This window comes from Orycteropus afer, unplaced genomic scaffold (genome assembly GCF_000298275.1).
Source record: "Orycteropus afer afer isolate SDZICR_OR568_19922 unplaced genomic scaffold, OryAfe1.0 scaffold00103, whole genome shotgun sequence".
Lineage (NCBI taxonomy): Eukaryota > Metazoa > Chordata > Mammalia > Tubulidentata > Orycteropodidae > Orycteropus > Orycteropus afer.
In genome coordinates, this window is record NW_006921690.1 from 5670602 (window position 1) to 5685732 (window position 15131).

Here is a 15131-nt window from a genome sequence, read left to right on the forward strand (position 1 = left end):
AGGACTAATTATTTCCATGAATCTTTGGTTTTCTTCATTCTTCTTTGCTCTGGACGAGGAGAGACCCATCATTGCATGTAGATGGCAGCTTGCAAGTTTTTAAGATCCCAGTCACTACTCATCAGAGTAGGAGGTGGAACAATAGACATTTAAAATTTTTATTTTAGATATTGTACAAATGTGCAAATAATACATTAGAAATTCTCTGGATTCTGTTATCTGAAGAATGTTCAATTTTATTTTAGTAAGAAAGGCTTTCTTAATGCCTGTCTTTCCATATACTGTAGAATTCTTGGGTTTGGAAGATTTATTCATAGCTGTATTCACAATGCCTTCACCTTGTCTAGCTTATAGTTCACTCACTGCCACTGAGTCAATTCTAACTCATAATGACCCCCATTGGGTTTCCAAGGCTGTCAAGTCTTTGAGGAAACAGACTGCCTCATCTTTCACCTACATTTTCATTAGCAGCCAGATGCCCTAAGCACTTCACCACCAGAGCTCCTTAGCATATAGTTGGTACTCAATAAATACTAATTTAATAAATGATGGATGAATAGGGTTTGGGTGGATAACAGTGCCAGAAATCACTTAAGTTTTTTCATTATTGAGGAACCTGTCGTAGCCTAATAATTTAGTTGTGTTTTCATTGATAGTTTTACAGTAGTATTTCTTTTAATGGACTTTTGTTTGTGAATGTCTTGTTCTAGTTATGTTTGCGTATGAACAGTGCCTGCTTGTTCTGGGCCATCATCCTGATATTTGGTATGAAGCTGCACAGTATCTTGAGCAGTCGAGTAAACTGCTGGCAGAGAAGGGGGTGAGTAGCCCCCTGCCCCCACACACATACCTTAGGGTGGCTATTTTTTAATATGTTAACATGATAAATCATTTAGAATACTTGTATGACTCTTGTGTAAGTTAAAATAATGGAAGAAATATTTGGAATTTTTGTAGAATCCTAAAATGCAGATGTGTCCATAGCTACATACAAAATAAGTGTGTATTTTCTTAGATATACATAAAGAAATAAAACATAGTGTAATTTAATTTTCTTTCAGTATCATTCTTTAAAATGATTGAGGTAGAGATTTGTTTATTGTTTTCTCCCAGGATATGAATAATGCCAAATTGTTCAGTGATGAAGCTGCTAATATATATGAAAGAGCCATAAGCACTTTATTGAAGAAGAATATGCTGCTTTATTTTGCATATGCAGATTATGAAGAGGTGAGTAAAAATGGTTAGAACTTTCTTATGATTTATTTTTTACTGCAGGAGTGAATTTGGTTTCTGGATGCTCCTTTGCCCAGGTATATTACTTATGTTACACAGGGATAATGCAAATTTTAAGGTTATTAGTCTGCAGCTCATATATGCAGCATATATTTATGCTTAAAGTAAGTGCCATTCTGGAGTACAGCCTCTGGATTCCTCAGAGCTCAAATCCTGCTTATTTGTGTGTATATATTTATATTCGCATCTTCTGTACTACCTTAGAGTCGCATGAAGTATGAGAAGGTTCACAGTATATATAACAGACTTCTGGCAATTGAAGATATTGACCCTACCTTGGTGAGTAGCTTTATAAATCTTTTTCCCACCTTTACAGTCTGCTAAACATTTTTTTTTATACAGTTAAATTCACTCCTGTACAGTTCTTTGATTCTTGAGAAAATAACAGTCACATAGACACCACTACAACTGAAATACAAGACACTTCCATCACCCCCCCAAAATTCCCTCAGGAGGCCCCTTTGTAATCAACTCTTCCCTCTCCTTGAACCCTTGGCAATTAGTGATGTTTCCTGTTGGATTTTAAAAAATCCACTTTATGCCACATAATGGTTATCTAATACATATTTTTTAAAAAAATAAATAGGGAGCAGAGGAAACATCCCAGAGAAAGATTGGACAGGAACTCACTTTATCCTGAATTCTGCTCTACTGTAGTGGTTAGCACAGCCCTGAGATTCTGCAAAAGTGCAGTGGAGCTTCTCAGTGAGAGGGGGACAGATCAATAGATGGGCTCTAGACCCTCTGCCCCAGGTCAACTACAGCTATACTATAGTGTTTTTTCTGTTTATATTGAGATTCCACTTATACATTATTTTAAAATTAATTCAGCAAATAACTGTGCTATGCATTGTATTGTACTACAGAGGTATAATAACACACTGGATGAAATCCCTTTCTTGAAGTAGCTCATAGTTAGGGTCATAACTGTCCTGATTTTCACAGAACTGAGGCGTTTTCTGGGAAATGAGACTTTTGGTTTTAAAACTCTTTAACAGTTGTGGGCAAACTAGGATGAGTTGGTCACTCTACAGAGTCATTTACTCATTAAGCATTACATACTCTTCATGTATTAGACACTCTGTAGGTACTGGATATAAAATGGCTCATAATAGTTTATCAATCAAATTAAGTAAACAATCAAAAAGTTCCATTATATGGTCTTAGTGGACTTTTAAAGCAATAAACCAAGAAATTTGTAAACATGCTTTTATTAAACAAAACATTGAGCTTTCTAGATATTGGCATTTATTAATGGAGTGTTGTCCAGTAGTGTTTACTCCTTGAAAATTAATTTGCATTTCTTAATTAGTGGTGATGATTGCTTAGCCTTATGAATATGCAAAAAAAACTACTGAATTATAATAAGTTATAATTTAAAAAAAGGTAAATTTTGTGTTATGTGAATTATATCTCAGTAAAAAAACAAAACAGCAAAAACAAAATTAATTTGCACACATCTCCAATTCCAGAAACTACTAGCTTATAGATTTAAATTAGGCAATATTGGTAATCCTACTTTCTGATTTCTTAGGTACTCAAGATTGCTTTCTTATAGTATAGAGTATAGGAATAAAGTAAGCCTGCATTGAATGCTAGAAGGATCACATTCTGCCTAATTTGTAGACCCCATAGTAATAATAATTTCTTTTGCATAGGTATATATCCAATATATGAAATTTGCAAGGAGAGCAGAAGGTATCAAATCTGGAAGAATGATATTTAAAAAAGCAAGAGAAGATATCAGAACCCGTCACCATGTCTATGTTACTGCAGCACTCATGGAATATTACTGTAGTAAGGTAACTGCCAAACCAAAAAACCAAACTTACAGCCATCGAGTCAAATCCAACTCATAGCGACCCCTCCGTGGGTTTCCGAGGCAGTATCACTATGGAAGTAGATTGCCCAATCATCCTTTTGAGGAGTGGCTGGTGGGTTTGAACCACCAGCTTTCTGGTTAGCAGTCAACCATGTTTCTAAATGCCCTGGCTACTTCTTAAGTTGTGGTAAAATATATACACCAAAACATTTGATATTTCAATTGATTTAATGTTTACAGTTCAGTGACATTAATTATTGTGCAACCATCATCTCTATCTACCCTTTTCCAGTTTTTTTCCACCATTATAAACTCAATACCAGTTACACAATAATTTCCCTTTTCTCCTTCCCACTCACTCCTGTTAACCATTGATAAGCTTTTGATTGGTTTTTATTTTTAGCTCAGTAATTTTTAATGTGCTTTTAATTTTTATTTTAATTCCTATGTGTCTTGTCATATTTAGGTATTGCAGTGTTAGTATTCTTTTGAACTTCCTGTCAGACATTTTGTGGAAATCAGTACTTTACTCTCTTTACTTCTAGGACAAATCTGTTGCCTTTAAGATTTTTGAGCTCGGGCTCAAGAAATATGGAGACATTCCAGAATATGTCCTGGCCTATATTGACTATCTCTCTCACCTCAATGGTAAGTAGACAGTAGAATCTATAACACTTACTTAATATTAAAAATCAGTATCATTCTCCTAAGTTATACTGCTGGCTTTTATTCGTTCTGAAGTGTATTATAATGCTGTCAGCACACCAGAACCAGGCACTTGATAGGCACTCAAGAAATACTTGTGGCCTACCAACCATGAATTTATATTGAGTAATAGTAGATGTTTTCTCACTCTCAAGAATGGTCTTTACTACATTATCTGTAATCGGTAGCAGTATAAAGCCTCACGTTTATTTATTTACCAACTTCTTCCCTGTCGGTGTCTCCTTCACCTATAAGCAGGCTCAGTCCTTCCCACCCGACAAAACGTTCTGTAGCCTTCAGCTCCCATTCAGTTCCCCCCCCCCTTTTTTTTTTATCGTGCTATCGTGGTTTGCATGAAAGTTTACAGAGTAAATTGATTTTCCATTCAACAGTTCATACATGTTTTATGACATTGATTGCAATCCCCAAAATGTAACAGCTCTCTTTCCACTTCCTCCCTGTGGTTACCTTTTCCCTGTGTTTTCTTTCCTGTGCATATCCTGCTCTTTGAGCTGTCTCCCATGCAAATGCTGCCCTTCTGATCTCCGTGGTTGATCGTTCTAAGGAGGGTACTCACCTGGTCTAACTGTTAACCTTGTAGGCCTGTTTGTTGTTTGGCTGGAAGCCAGGGGAATGAGTCAAATTCCAGGCCCAAAGGGTGACTAGGGGCCATAGTCTCAGGGGTTTCACAAATTGCTAAGAGACTAGTAATGGTAAGCCTAGTCTTTTTTATGATTTTGCGTTTTGGTCCACATATTTCTCCCACTCTGTCCAGGATCTCCTAATTTGATCCCTTTTGAGTGGTCGGCAGTGGTAGCTGGACACGATCTAGTTCTTCTGGTTTCAGGGTCATGCAGGCTGAGGTTCCCATGGTCCACTAGTCCCTTGGACTAATTGTTTCCATGTCTTAGGTTTTTTTCATTCTTCTTTTAAAGTCTCAAATTTAGGGTTAGGAGACAGAGTTGTTTATGCCCATCTCTGGTAACTCTGAGCAAATTATTTCCTGTTTCCCTATTGTAATAAAAGTTATTGAGTTCCTGGTGGTTCAAGAGAAAAGACCCAACTGTACCTAAATTTGAGCTTACCATCATTCACATTCAATGTATTTTAAAAATATCATTAGTCTGACAAGTGCAGTATCAGCAGATTAGTACTTTGTGTTGTTTTAAAAAGGCAAATGGGATAAGCCCAAAAATCAAACCTGTTGTCATTCATTGAGTTCTTTCTGACTCATAGTGACCCTGTATGACAGAGCAGAGCTGCCTCATAGGGTTTCCAAGGCTGTAATAATTTATGGTAGCAGACTGCCTCATCTTTCTCCCTCACAGAGGCTGGTGGGTTCAAACCACCGATCTTTGGTTTAGCAGCCAAGCACTTAACACTGTGCCACCAGGCTCCTGCAAATGGGATATAGACTATTATAAACTGTTTTGCATTATTACAAGTGTAGTACAGTATAGAAGGAGGGCTGAACTAGAAGTAAAAAGATGCTGCCCATTCACTGAATCTGTTTCATCTCAGTTTCTTCATCTGCAAAAATCAGCTGTAGTAGTAGTCATCTTTCTGCATAGGATCTTTGTGAGGATTAAATGGGATAATACATGTGCAAATACTTAGTTGAACTGTAAAGCTGGTTTTTTTAAACTATTTAAAATACTTTTTAATATCCTAGAGGACAATAATACCCGAGTTTTGTTTGAACGAGTTTTAACATCTGGAAGCCTTCCTCCTGAGAAGTCCGGGTAAGCACTGTGCAAGCTTGTCTGTCAGGTTCTGCTTTGATGCTGAACATGGTCTATGGGATCACAGTCATCTTGGAGACACGTCTATGGGATGAACGTTTTAGTGTGACTTTGAAGAGAAAGTTCCTTCCTCTCTTAAGACTTATTTTACAAATAAGCCTACCTCCAATATTGTCATACCCATGTAGGATTATTTTTATTTTTTTGCATAGTTATTAAAATTGTTTTGACAGATGCTGTAACAATTTATTATTAAATACATTAATACATCTTTCCAGTTTACTATATCTCTAGAAATTGATAGAAACAAATTAGAGGAAAGTTCTGAAATGTTTACCTTCCTTCCTTACTTAATTTTATGTCCCGCTTTATGGTTTGACTCTTACAGTTTTATCACACAGAGCAGCACTGCATAGTGGTACACTGGAAAGGCTCTGGAGTTGTACAGTCTTGGGTTCTGATTCCAGGTCAGCAAGCTAGACCTTGGGCAAATTTATAACCTTATCATCCTTACTTTCTCACTGAGTTACAAGAATGCTTACCAGTATAGAATTTTTGTGATAGCCCAGTGCTAGGTATATAAATAGGCACTCAATGTATTACTTTAGTACATTTAAGTAATATCAGAACATTCATTTTGGCTGTTCAAACTGTGGTGAGGCACAAAATCGTCCCCACTTATGCACGTTAATATGAAAAAAATATTTGGAATACATTTTTGTCCATACATTGGATGAAGAATGTTTCCTACATTATAACTCATCTCACTAACCTAAATGATGAAGCCACATTATTGAGGAGAAATTGGAACTCTGTCTAGGTTCCTTTTCCAAGTCTTTTACCCAGATAAATGTGTCTCTTCTTGACCATAAGAATAGGAAAGTATACTAAGTAAGTTTTTTAAAAAAATTTTTTTAAAAGGTGAAGGGGCTTAAATATGGAAATATTATTCAGGGTGAAATATGATGTTTATAATTTACTTTAAAATACTTAAGCAAAAGCCAAGATGAAGCAAATATGGCAAAATATTAACAGTTATTCATTCTAGATAATGGTACCGAGGCATTCATTATTCTGTTTTTCTGAAGTGAGGAAATCTGTGTAACAAAAAAAGAGCTTTTTATAAATTAAACAAAAGTAAAAGCTTTTTGTAAATGAGCACTGTCCTCCAACCCAGAATCATTATGTATTAATATTTCTTTCCTTACAGAGAAATCTGGGCCCGATTTCTAGCTTTTGAAAGTAATATTGGTGACCTAGCTAGTATTCTCAAGGTAGAGAAAAGACGGTTTACAGCATTCAAAGAAGAATATGAAGGCAAAGAAACAGCTTTACTGGTAGACAGATACAAGTTCATGGATTTATATCCTTGCTCTGCGAGTGAACTCAAAGCACTGGGTTATAAGGTATGTAATTAGGATCTAGATGTGTAGTGTTTTTTTAGTATTTTAGAATAGTTCATGTATAAACTTCATTCCAACACAAACTGTGGGATAAAAATTAACCTGGTTTTAGAATAGACTTTCAGAAAACAAGAAAAAGATGAGCAATTTTCCTTTGGTTTATGAAACATTAAATATCATTAGTAGCTACACAAAATGAGATTTAACAAATTTTTTTATTCTTTCCCTAAAATTGTCAGTATCTTATATCTCATGCCTGGGGTGGGGGTGGGTAGGGGGGATGGAAAGAGAGAAGAAAAACAAGAAGATTTGAATGTTTTATTAGGTATTGCATTTCATGAAGTTATCAAATTGGTCAAAATGCTTTAACAGGAGATCTTAAACTGAATGTAGTTCTCATTATGTATTTTATAAGATTATAATGAACATTATAGCTTGTTAAATCCATATAGTTCCTTGAGGGATCAGAATCCTTAAAAGAGTGGCTCTCCAGGGAATTAGTTTATCTAGGAGTGACTGGACCTGCTCTACATAAACCACTGAATTGTAAGCAAACAAATCTGTTACCTGGACCTATTCAGGGCAGGGGGGCAGATTAACGTGTTTTGCAGCCATAGAAATAGCCCTCATTGAGGAAACCATTCTTGTATCATTTCTTAATCTTTCTGTGTTGTGTGTATGAACACCAAGATGGAAATATAAAGGGAAACTATATACACAGGAATCCCAGGGGTCCTTTTAATCCAAACAGCATTAGGGTATTTCCTGGTCTCCATTCTACTTTCTTTGCCGTCTTTTGGCCTGGGTTTCACTCTGTATCAGAACCAGCTTAAAATGTTTGAGAAAAAACTCCTAATTGAGCTTCAGATCTTGCATTCCTGGACGCCTCAGCTGTGGACAGTCCCAGAGGTTACTGCTCAGGGATGCGCTGACTCTGCTTTGCTTTCCGTCCCAGTGAAAAGCTAAACACATTTTACCACTACTTTGTGAAATTAGTTGGGCAACAATTTCACCTTTCCTAGATGAAAATGGAAATTTATGAAAATAAAGTACTATTTTCAGGTAGAACTACTTCTTGAACATGACTTCCGCATCTTGCATTTCTATTTCTAGTCACATATGTGGTGCTGGTGGGGGATGTGTATGTATACATGTGTGTGGAAGAGGGAGAGAGAAAAGCAATTCCCCAACACACCTGCTCACTTAGATTTGCCCATGTTACAGCTGATGTGACCAATCACATTTAAGCAAATTCTGAAAAAATCAAATGTTCCTATAGCCCTGCTTGGTGATGACAGGGACATTTTTGCAGGTAGATTGACACTACCTTGCCTGTCTTTTGGGATAGGGCCTCCAGTAAAAGGTAGATAAATTTCTCCATTTGATATATAGAGTTGTCCTCAGCATTGCTGGTGTACTGAAAAGAAAGCTGTGCATGGGTTTGGAAGTCAGAGAGGCCTAGGTTCCAACCCTCTACTTATAAGCTGTGTAACTTTGAGAAAATCAGAACCTCTTTGAGCTTCAGGCCTTCTGCAAAATGCAGCTGTAACTACTTACTTCTTTCATCTAAGAGGAATAAAGGGCTGGAATTCCCTGACAAATAGTAGCTGCTCAATAAATGTCCCTTCTCCCTGTAGCAGTATTTTGGAAATAATTTTTCATTTCATTGTTGTTGTTATGTGCCGTTGAGTTGGACCTGACTCATAGCGACCCCTCCTTGGGTTTCCAAGGCAGTATCGCTACATGAGTAGATTACCCAACCTGCCTTCTGAGGAGTGGCTGGTGGGTTTGAACCACCAGCCTTCTGGTTAGCACTCAAATGCCTTAGGCATGACGCTGTCAGAGCTCCTTCATTTCATTTGTCCTTTATAATAAAGATGTACCTAATGTTGGGATTCACCTAAAATGGCACACTCCTATGAACTAGTGTGAGGTAGGATAAACTTTGCTTTAGCTTTCAGGCAGCAGGACCTCACTGAATCCAGATTGTTATTTAAAGAAACTGATAGGTGCTGTTCAGTTCTAGTAGAAGGGAGGTGTCAGCAAAATATCTAAAACTGCAATTCTTCTTCCAAATACTCCACCTTCTACTTGCTGCCTGGTGTTACTGTACCTGTTAAAGCTTGTATTTATCCTAAAATGCCCTAACTGGTGACACTGAGTCTCATCTAGATTCTTAAGTATGAGTGGGGTTGTTGTTGTTGTTGTTATTTGCCGTCGAGTCGGCCCCGACTCATAGAGACCCCTCCTTGGGTTTCCGAGGCAGTATCACTACGGAAGTAGGATTGCCCAACCTTCCTTCCGGGGAGTGGCTGGTGGGTTTGAACCGCCAGCCTTCTGGTCAGCAGTCGGATTATAAAACACTGAGTCAATGATTTGTAAGTCATTAGAGCTTTGTAGCTTTTCTTGCTGAATATTTAACAATCTTTATTATCATTAAAGTTCTTGCTTATTTCTTGCCAATTTCTTTCTGCGTTTTAACCCATGTAGTCACACTGTACCTTCCAGACTATAGAATTACACGCTTATACTCTATAAATCCCCTTTTCAGATTTAGGATTCTTTTGTTCTGCATTTTCAGGATGTCTCCCGTGCTAAGCTAGCAGCTATAATTCCAGACCCAGTTGTAGCTCCTTCTATAGTGCCTGTTCTGAAAGATGAAGTGGATAGAAAACCAGAATACCCTAAACCAGACACTCAGCAGATGATTCCATTTCAGCCACGACATTTAGCACGTAAGCCATGACTTTAGATACAGTACTCAGACCTCAGTTTGCTTCTTGATTTTAAGTTGATTTAAACCCAGAGGTGTGGGGGGTGAAGTAGCAAGACCTTTCCACTGTAGGTTAATTATTAGACCTAGAGTCACTATGACAAGTGGTTTGGCTGTAATCTTTGAACCAGGGTGAACTAAGAATCTCTCTTAAAAAACTCAATGATCCAGGTTCTGGCAGTCATTTGGCAGAGATACGTAAATGGTTTTCACAAACACTGTTACATACAGCTGAAAACGTCCTTCAGTGAGATTATTTGGTATCATTCACGTTTACTGATGTACTGCAGCCCCTGTAGATCCTGTTTGAACAAGCTCTTATCATTAAATATATTGTTGAACAACTCATTGACTGTAGACAGGATTACCAAATGACTTCGGGGCTCAGAAATGGTCTTTGACAAAAGCTGCCTTGGTTTAGCCCGTGGGTTGTCTCCTTCGCCCACACCCACCCCAGTCCGGTTGAGGCTGCTTTCACTGTCTCATGTGCTTGAGTTTTGGTAATGCAGGTAAGCAGTGAAAGCAATTTTAAAATGTCCTGTAAAGAGTAACATAAACATGGATAATATTTATGTACGATTCTGATTTTGTACAATTTATTATAGCTCTTTATGTGTAGAAATTTGTCTATCCCATTTGATTCCTACTCCTTTTCTTACAGCTCCAGGCTTACACCCTGTCCCTGGTGGAGTGTTCCCAGTGCCACCTGCAGCAGTAGTTTTAATGAAACTTCTCCCTCCTCCTATCTGTTTCCAGGTTTGTTCACCATTGTTAGGTCTAGCTTGGCTCTATGCATTATAGTAACTGTATGTTTCTTCTTGTGTGTCATGGGAAATGTACCTTTTCTGCTATTTTAACTTGTCAGATTACTGGGGGTTAATATTTATTTGTATCAAAATAGGGTCCTTTTGTACAAGTGGATGAACTGATGGAAATTTTCCGAAGATGCAAAATACCAAATAGTAAGTACTGAAAATTACCTTTTTAGGGTGGAATTCACATTGTTGCCTCATTGGCAGGAAAGATTGTTGTTCTCTGACTCTCGAGTTTCCAAAGCCAGGCAACTTGCAGAAGTACAATGAAATCCAGGAGTGATCTGAACCCTCTTTGACAGATAGAGGCCTGTTTATATTTTAACTCCACAAAGTAAAATGTCATAAAAGCTTTTCTATTCATGTGAACATGCTCTATCAGATATGGCTTACAGAAATAATTTTTTTTTCTTTTGAAAATAATTTAATAACACCTTTGGTTTTTTCCTTTAACTACTTAGGGTCACAAGTTCTATTCTGTGTGTTGCTGTTCTATGGATAAGCTATGAAATTTAACTGTTAACTAGTTGTACATATTCTTTTATGGTAGCATAATTTTAAATATCCTCAAACAGCATTCTCTATTTTGTTTACATAGCTGTAGAGGAAGCTGTAAGGATCATTACCGGTGGGGCTCCAGAGCTAACTATAGAAGGCAATGGCCCAGTAGAAAGTAATGCAGTACTCACCAAGGCTGTCAAGAGGCCCAATGAGGATTCAGATGAAGATGAAGAAAAGGGAGCTGTTGTCCCCCCTGTTCATGACATTTACAGAGCACGGCAGCAGAAGCGAATTCGGTGAAGCAGACTCAAAACCTGCCTCTGAAAGAAAACTCTTATCCAGGATTCTTTTTTTGCCTCTTAAGTCATATGTTTATAAGAGACAATGCTTTGTTACAAGTATCTTTGAACAAAGTTGTATTGTCATTGGTGCCTCTACCATATGGTTCTTGAGAAACAAACAAACCTGTGTGGATTTTAGAATATGGAATAGACCTATGCTCTAAGCAAAATTAGGTTTTCACAGACGTGAGAACAGTACAAACTGGCAGAACCACGTTTTGTTCCCTCTTCAAGGGCGTCTGTATGTGTATGTGCCGCTTGAAGATTTGTGAGTTTTCAACAGTTTTATTTTAAAAACTGTATGGCTTATGATTGTAAAGCGTTTTATCACATTTTCTGAAAAACAGTTGTTCTCAGTTTGCTCATGTAGAGTCCTGCCTTATTGTTTGTTTTATTTATGGCAGAATGTATGGAATCTGTTTTGTAGTTTAAAATTTTAAAACAGTCCTTGAAAAAAAATTAAAAAATTCTCAAAACATTATGCATCCTGCCTGCTTCTTTCATTCAGATTTTGTTTAAAATAGCTACTTATTTTATGCCATTCAGCCAATGCATTTAAAAATAAATGTCAACAATATAAGGAAACCTCATATTTACTGTATTTACACTTAACCAAATGTCTTTTCCTAGTCTTTTTTTAGTACTAACTGAAAATATGAGGGATTGATTCTTGAGAAGCAAGTTAAATATTTTAGAAATCCTCAATCCATTTTCCCTCAACTAAATCTGCAGGCAGAGTAAGATATTCTGTTATCTTTCATCTCTCTTCAAAGTATATGTGGGAATCCCTTTAGCCACCCACTGAATTGTTCACACACAACCATAGTCGAAAGGTCCTCAGTGCTTAAGAACATTTTTATCATGAGCTACACATATGCAGATAGCTTTTAACAAAATTAGAGCCAATTAACCAAATTGTAATCACTGTGAGCAAACACCTGCCATGCAAAGTCAGTCCAAAGAACTATGCTTTTGCTGTTTGTTTGCTGGCAACATTACTTCCTCAAACTTATTTCTAGAAAAACTACTGGACAGAAGACTAGTTAAGCTTAGTAAGGCTGTGATTCAAAAATAAAAGAAAAATCATGGGGGGAAAAAAGGGTAGGATAAGTATTATGGTTGTAAGGAAACTCCTGCATACTGGGTACATGAGTTAGATAACTACTGAATATGAATTCAAGTGCGACTGAATGTTAATCTTGCATTTTAAAATTAGCTGACAGTTTCATAAAATTCTTTACTTGTAAGAGAGGTTATCATAAATCACTTTAGACAAATTTCTACGTAGCAAGGTTATAGCTACATAAATTGGTCACGAGAATGTTTAGTTTCCTGTATTTTCCCACTAAACCTAAAAGTGTCTCAAAACCAAGTGAGATGGTTCTAATAAAGACTTTGTTACCCTCTTTAAGTGTCCTTTTCAAGCTCTTTGTGTTTTGTTTTGTTTTACCATGTGTAAAGCTAGGAGCTCTGGTAACATAGTGCCTAAGGCACTTGACTGCTAACCAGGAGGCTGGCGGTTCAAACCCACCAGCCACTCCTTGGAAGGAAGGTTGGGCAATCCTACTTCCGTAGTGATAACTGCCTCGGAAATCCAAGGAGGGGTCGCTATGAGTCGGGGCTGACTCGACGGTAAATAACAACAACAACATCTAGAAAGCAATCTTAAAGGCATAAGCAGTACCATATGGCATAGATTTAAAATGCAGAGGTGTAGAATCTTTCCTGAAGTGCTTATCTTTGGATAGCATTTTGAAGAAAACAAAATACCCGTAAGTAGTCTGTAATAGTGTTTGCATAGACTACAAAACAAAGCCTCCTGAACACGCATGGAGAACAGTCTTTTTTGCTGTTGTAATCAAGAGAAAGTTTTGTGTATACCTTGGTGAAAAGTGACACTGAACACTGTTAAGGACATTACATATATTAGAATTGGTCTTACTGCATTTATTTCTAAGACTTTTTTCCCCCAAGAAATTATCTGATCTTTAAACAAAAAAGGATTTTATTACTATTAAAACAAGTTGTCCGTGAGCTGATTCCAACTCCTAGTGACTGACATGTCAGAGGAGAACTGTGCTCTGCATGGTACTCATGGGCTCATTTTTTCAGAAGTAGATGCCCAGGCCTTTCTTCCGAAGTGCCTCTAGGTAGACTCGAACCTCCAGCCTTTCAGCTGGCAGGTGAGCACATCAACCATTTGTACCACCCAGGGACTCCCTGCCACTTGTTAGAAGACATTATCTAATGCTCTGTTACAGATATGTATGAACTTTTAGTTTATAAAGTGATTATGAATATAGTCTGTTTCAATAAACATAGTTTTAACAAGTAACATTTTTAGGAATCTGAGTTTATCATTGGCTATCTCATGCACAAACTCTCATAGGATAACTACTGCTACATTTCCAAGGACATCCTTATTTATCTGTATTGCCTGACCCAGAGAAAATGCCCAAAGATAACCATATATGTCCTGTTTATAAAAATTATGACATCTACCCAAGATTCTAGAACTGAGTAAAAAGTTCAAGGACTAAAACTAAGTTAAAAGTCCTTCCTAAACAAAAATTAGCCAAGTCTGGCCTTGACCACTATGTTCACTTGGTCACACTTAAGGTGATAGAAGCTACCTAGTAAATTTAAAACTCTAAGCAACCAAATTGTATCACTGATAAAGAGAAAAACTACACTTTTTTCAGTCTACTGAATTTATCTGATAGCTTTACAACCTTCTGTATGCCAAAAGTTAATATGTAAATGTGGAATTTATTCACCCAATAGCAAACTGTAATATAGGCAGTTCCCAGGCTATGAACTAGAACTGTTCCTGTGTCTTTAAGAATTTGCAGGTAAGTTAAAACAGGTGCATCTAGTTCTTACTTAGCCTTACTTGAGTGGAAGAAAAGGCTTTTCCAATGATTTAAAAGTTGCATGTGCAGCAAGTGAAGATGATTGTGATGAATTTGTTATGAATAGGGTTTGTTTCAATCATTTCAAAGTGAGGACAAATTTACGTAACGTTAAAGAGCAAGTAGGAATTGTCCGTAAGTCAGACATTGGTAAACTGGGATCTGTAACTGTTCATAAATTCTGTTCTTATTTACATTTCAATTTCCAAAGCAAACTGCATTAAAATTGGTAGTTCTTCCTCGACTGACACAAAGCAAGTAAGTTGTTTATAATGAAGAATCATGGGTCACCATCGAGTTGCCTCCAACTCACGGCAACCTTATGTGTAAGGAGGGGTCGCTATGCATCAGATCTGACTCAACAGCAGTGAGATTTTTTTAGATCTTCATGAAGAATATCCTTACCTAAAAAGAGCGTTAGAGGTCCCTGGATGATGCACATGGTTAACACACTCAGATGCTAACTGAAAGGTTAAAGGTTTGAGTACACCTGGAGGTACCTGGTAAACTACTTCTGAAAACTCAACCACTGAAAATGCTACCGAGTGCAGTTCTACTCTGAGGTTGCCATGAGTCAGAGTCAACTCAGGGCAGTTAGTGAAGAGGCATCTGGTGTTTACCCTCATCTACTAGAAGATAATCTCTAGGTCCCTGGAATACCCTGCCTGATATGAGCGTCTCTGTTTGCCGGGGCCACAGTCCACCAGACAGTTTAACAATGTAGTTTATGATGAGGGAATCTGGGACACACCAATCAGTTCCAGCCTCCAGAGCAACTGATGACTAAAGGTATTAGGCCAACCTCTAGGAGGAGCTCCAGACTA

General features: G+C 37.4%; 1 protein-coding gene across 1 annotated transcript in view; it reads left to right on the top strand.

The window, feature by feature from the left end:
- Positions 1 to 11354, top strand: part of CSTF3 (cleavage stimulation factor subunit 3) — a 99890-nt gene extending 88536 nt beyond the window's left edge. Inside the window, exons 11-21 of the mRNA XM_042781312.1 lie at positions 711 to 820; positions 1114 to 1230; positions 1501 to 1575; positions 2955 to 3098; positions 3664 to 3766; positions 5496 to 5565; positions 6776 to 6971; positions 9550 to 9703; positions 10403 to 10497; positions 10643 to 10703; positions 11152 to 11354. Coding sequence (XP_042637246.1) covers positions 711 to 820; positions 1114 to 1230; positions 1501 to 1575; positions 2955 to 3098; positions 3664 to 3766; positions 5496 to 5565; positions 6776 to 6971; positions 9550 to 9703; positions 10403 to 10497; positions 10643 to 10703; positions 11152 to 11354 — 1328 coding nt within the window. The remainder of the gene's footprint in view (positions 1 to 710; positions 821 to 1113; positions 1231 to 1500; positions 1576 to 2954; positions 3099 to 3663; positions 3767 to 5495; positions 5566 to 6775; positions 6972 to 9549; positions 9704 to 10402; positions 10498 to 10642; positions 10704 to 11151) is intronic.
- Positions 11355 to 15131: the final 3777 nt, after the last annotated feature.